Below are 4,794 nucleotides of genomic sequence, written 5' to 3' on the forward strand. Positions count from 1 at the left end.
TGAGTGACGAGACAAATAATAGAATTAAAACTAAGTATGAAATCTACATATTTTAATTCAACTACATATATATAAAAAAAAGTGAAATGGTGGTCTTGGGGGATTTAATTAAATTGAACCATAAGATAATCAAAGTGTTAGTCAAATACAATAAAATAAATAAAGGAGGAAAAGGAAGAGCATGTCAAATTTGGGCCTATTGCTGCGTTTTGGGCCTCTTTCAGCCCATTTTCGCTCCTGAAAAATGTGATACAGCGAGTGTATACTTTGCTTACGGGGCGTATTTTGACCCGTTTTCTTGTATATCGGACCATATACCAAGCGTATACAATCCTTTTGACGCTTGCAACCTGTGTTTTCATTTTTCAAACTCGTATACTGCGTTTCCATCTATATACTAACCTACACAGCAGGTATATCAATATATACAGCCCTTTTTTCAGCCTGATTTTAGCTTTTCCAGAATGCATTTTCAATTTCCAACCCCTGTAATTTCTTCCTTTTCATTCGAACAAGATGAGGCTGACTCGAACACAATACCACTCAACGATATGCAAGGATTTGAGTCGATTAGACTCGGCCAATGTCACATATAAACAAAGTAGAGGAAAAGGGTTAATAGGAATAAAAGAAATATAGAATTCAAGGCTATCAACAAACAATTTATTACTACTAGTAAAATAATAGGGACGATGCAAACAGAAGATTATATACTATTGCAAATTATTGCAGCATCACGTGAAGGAGCTATGAACTAAATGGACCCTCTATTACTATTAAGACAACACACCTTAAAATGATTACTCATGAATTTTAATGGAAGCAACATTATGAACCAACAAATAAATGTCAATCATAAATGTGTCAACAATAAGGCAGACCCCATTTTACACAATAAGGCTATTACTCTGTTAGATAAATTCAAAGCCAAACTGTCAAGACATTATCGCCAAGGAATATCCACAACCAGTAGTAGAGAAAAATCAAATTAGCGCAACAAAACTATCTTTTGATCAAAACAACTTATTTAGAGTAAAAAAAATGATAATAATAATTTAGAAGAAGTTGATACAAGTCACGGGTCATGACGGAACAGTGATGCAAAGATGAGTCAAAATAAAGTAAACAGATGCACACAAGCTCGGGTGAATATAGAACTCATCAATCATGAACCATGAGACACAGTACAATCTGTAGCCTAAAGAACGAGCAAGGATCATACACTATTTCATACCAAATGAGACAAGAACTAATTTTATAATAAACCATAGAATAGAAAAAGGAGAAAAAAGAGAAAAGAGCAAAAATTCGAATAAAAGTCGAGATACTAGCATGCTACACGATCTAAACTTCAAACAAGTCAAACTAGTAATTGCAAACAACGGTTAGAACCCTTATTCAATCATGTAGCAAAAACATATACTTCAAGAAGATGAGCTCCCTATCACGAAGTGTGAAAATTGAAAAACAGATTGTGTCCAAACATAGCTTTTAAGAAATAGAACCATACTCGAAATTATCAATAAGCAAAGTTTACAAAAGGGTAAGAGAGTACCTTTTTCCGGGCAGCGAACGAAACAACAACGAGCTAGGATGCACCGCGACTTCAACACCCAAAGGACGACTACTCCTCCTGGAAAAACTCTCTGTTCCTTTATTATATATTTTAATTCTCTTTTGCTTAAGCTTCTAGGTGTGTTTTTTTTTGTTCTCAAAATTCCAACAGAAAAATCTCCCTCTTAACAGTGAATATTATGCAACATATATAGAAGAAAAATTAGGGTTCTCAAAAAAATGGGGGGAAACGAATGGAAATTTTGGACAAAATAGGGTCCATCAATTTGAATTTCGAATCCTTTCACCATTTAGGGGAGACACCTTTTTTCTGAAGATTTCACCCCATTCTGGAAGAGGAATGGGGGCAGACACGTGCTTGCTCGCTGCTGAAAACGTACAATTTGAGAGGGACGTTGGTTGCTTGCTGGACTTGGGTCATATTGCTGCTTGATTCGCTGGGCTCGAATTGGATTTTAGGGTTTGATTTTTCTGAATTTCTGGAGTTTGTACGCGAAGAAGAACGTTCAGGGGTGGGGTGTACTGTACGCTAGGTTATTGTAATGTTGTTGTATTGTAGTGGGTCGGGTTGGGTGTATTAAAGTAGGCTGGGGCGTTTTTGGGTTGGGAGTTTATTGGAATTGGTATGAAAATTGCTGAATTGTTGTTGGGCTGCTGGAAAAAAGGGTTGAATTTGGCCCAAAAAGGTCTTTTAAGTGGGTTTAAAGGTTAGGTGAGGAAAGTGTTTGGATTGGAGTTGAGAATTTGGCCCATTTGCTTACAATTATAGCCAATTGTATTTAGGAATGTAACCAAATTGAGCTTAATTGGTTATTCGGCTAAAAAAAGAAAATAAAAAAAATGAATTAATATAAATTAATTAATGAGCTTCTTAATCTTAACGAAATAAGATAATTGACTTGATTATAAACTAATTATTTCAAAAATATAAACTATTATATAACTAAACTAATTAACCAAATATTTAAGTAAAACTAAAATCTTTTTGAGACAATTTTCGAATATTCATAAAATATACTAATTATATATATGATTATGTAAAACATATATATTATCTAAAGATTATAAAAAGGTGACAAAACTATTTAAAATAACTTGCAAACTATTTTTTGATTTGATTTTTTTTTAATTGTAAAACTAATTATTTTAAAACGTTTAAAATTGAAGAAACTCGATGATTAATCTATATTGTGGATGTCCAAAATTGGGTGTCAACAGCTGGTTCATCAAGTGCAAGGGGAATGGACCACTAAGAATGTCAAGATCCTTCTTTATTTGCATTACATAAAAGAGTTGAGTAGGAGATTCACAAGGATTGAGTTCAAGCATGTCTCTCGAGCTCAAAATAAGTTTGTCGATGCTTTGGCAACATTGTCCTCGATGATTCAACACCCAGACAAGAATTACATCAACCCTATCGATATAGAGATACATGATCAACATGCACATTGTTTTCATGTAGATGAGGAACTGGATGGAAAACCATGGTACTATGACATCATAAGATTGATAGAAGCACAAGAATATCCTAAAAACGCTACAAGCAAGCAGAAACGAACTTTGAGAAAGATGGCCAATCATTTTTTCCTTAACGGAGAAATCCTATATAGGAGAACTTCAGATTTGGGATTGCTGAGGTGTGTCGACGCTACAGAAGCAACAAGGCTTTTGGAAGAAATACATGCAGGAACATGTGGGCCTCACATGAATGGGTTCACTTTGGCAAACAAGATTTTAAGAGCTGGATATTTTTGGATGACCATGGAGAGAGATAGCATCCAGTATGTGCAAAAGTGTCATTAGGGTCAAATGCATGGAGATTTTATACGGGTTCCACCGAATGAGCTTAATGTGATGGGTTCCCCTTGGCCATTTGCCGCTTGGGGCATGGATGTTATTGGACCCATAGAGCCTCCCGCGTCAAATGGACATCGTTTCATCCTGGTGGCTATAGATTATTTCACAAAATGGGTCGAAGCTTCGACATACAAGGCGGTGACAAAGAAGGTGGTAGCAAACTTTGTTCGCAACAATATAGTTTGTCGGTTTGGAATTCCAGAATCAATCATAACAGATAATGCGGCCAACCTCAACAGCGATCTTATGAAGGAAACTTGTGAAAGGTTCAAGATTGCTCATCGAAATTCCACGGTTTACTGTCCAAATATGAATGGAGCAGTTGAGGCTGCAAATAAGAATATCAAGAAGATTTTAAGAAAAATAGTGGACAGTCACAGGCAATGGCATGAGAAGCTACCATATGCTTTACTTGATTATCACACCACAATCAGAACATCAATTGGGGCAACTCCTTATATGTTGGTTTATGGTTCGGAAGCAGTAATACCTGCTGAGGTAGAATACCATCTTTAAGGATTATCCAAGAGGTTGGTCTGGACGATGCAGAATGGATACGTAGCAGACATGAACAATTGATGCTCATCGATGAAAAGAGGATGGATGCAGTTTGTCACGGTCAACTCTATCAGAATAGAATGACCAAAGCGTTCAACAAGAAAGTCAAACCTCGACGGTTCACACCAGGGCAATTAGTATTGAAGAAGATCTTTCCTCACCAAGAAGAAGCCAAAGGGAAATTTGCACCAAATTGGCAAGGACCCTACATGGTTCATAGAGTACTCTCTGGAGGAGCGGTAATCCTAGCAGAAATGGACGGCAAAGTGAGCACAAAACCAATCAATTCAGACGCCATCAAGAAATACTACATCTTAAGACCTTAAGATTAGCGGTTATTTCTGGTACTTTTGCATTTTTTTTATGTAACAGAACTACGTCTAGACCTGACTTCCCATGGCGGGGTACATAGGCAACCCACATCGAATTCGATATCCCTTAGAAAACCCAAAATCATCATTTCCATGTATTCAGAACTACGTTCGACCTGAATTCCCTCGATGGGATACGTAGGCAATCCTTGTCAGATTCGGTCCCTTGCATTTCATATTTTTCACTTTCCTTTTGTATTTGAACTACATCCTGACCTGATTCTGCTTGGATACGTAGGCAACCTGAGTCAGGCCCGGTCATTGCATTTCATATTTTTCACTCTTTCTATTGTATTTAAACTATGTTACGACCTGATTCCGCTTGGATACGTAGGCAGCCTGAGTCAGGCCCGGTTATTGCATTTCATATTTTTCACTCTTCCTATTGTATTTGAACTACGTTACGACCTGATTCCATTTGGATACGTAGGCA

The 4,794-nt window shown here is 36.7% G+C and overlaps 1 protein-coding gene across 1 annotated transcript; it reads left to right on the forward strand.

Moving 5' to 3' along the window:
- Positions 1-3,384: 3,384 nt before the first annotated feature.
- Positions 3,385-4,316, forward strand: LOC125860569 (uncharacterized). The gene is made up of 2 exons (XM_049540557.1): positions 3,385-3,930; positions 4,029-4,316. The coding sequence occupies exons 1-2, from the start codon at positions 3,385-3,387 to the stop codon at positions 4,314-4,316; spliced, it is 834 nt and encodes a 277-aa protein (XP_049396514.1).
- The last annotated feature ends 478 nt before the right edge of the window (positions 4,317-4,794 follow it).

Source organism: Solanum stenotomum, chromosome 1, assembly GCF_019186545.1.
Source record: "Solanum stenotomum isolate F172 chromosome 1, ASM1918654v1, whole genome shotgun sequence".
In the NCBI taxonomy this organism is placed as follows: Eukaryota; Viridiplantae; Streptophyta; class Magnoliopsida; order Solanales; family Solanaceae; genus Solanum; species Solanum stenotomum.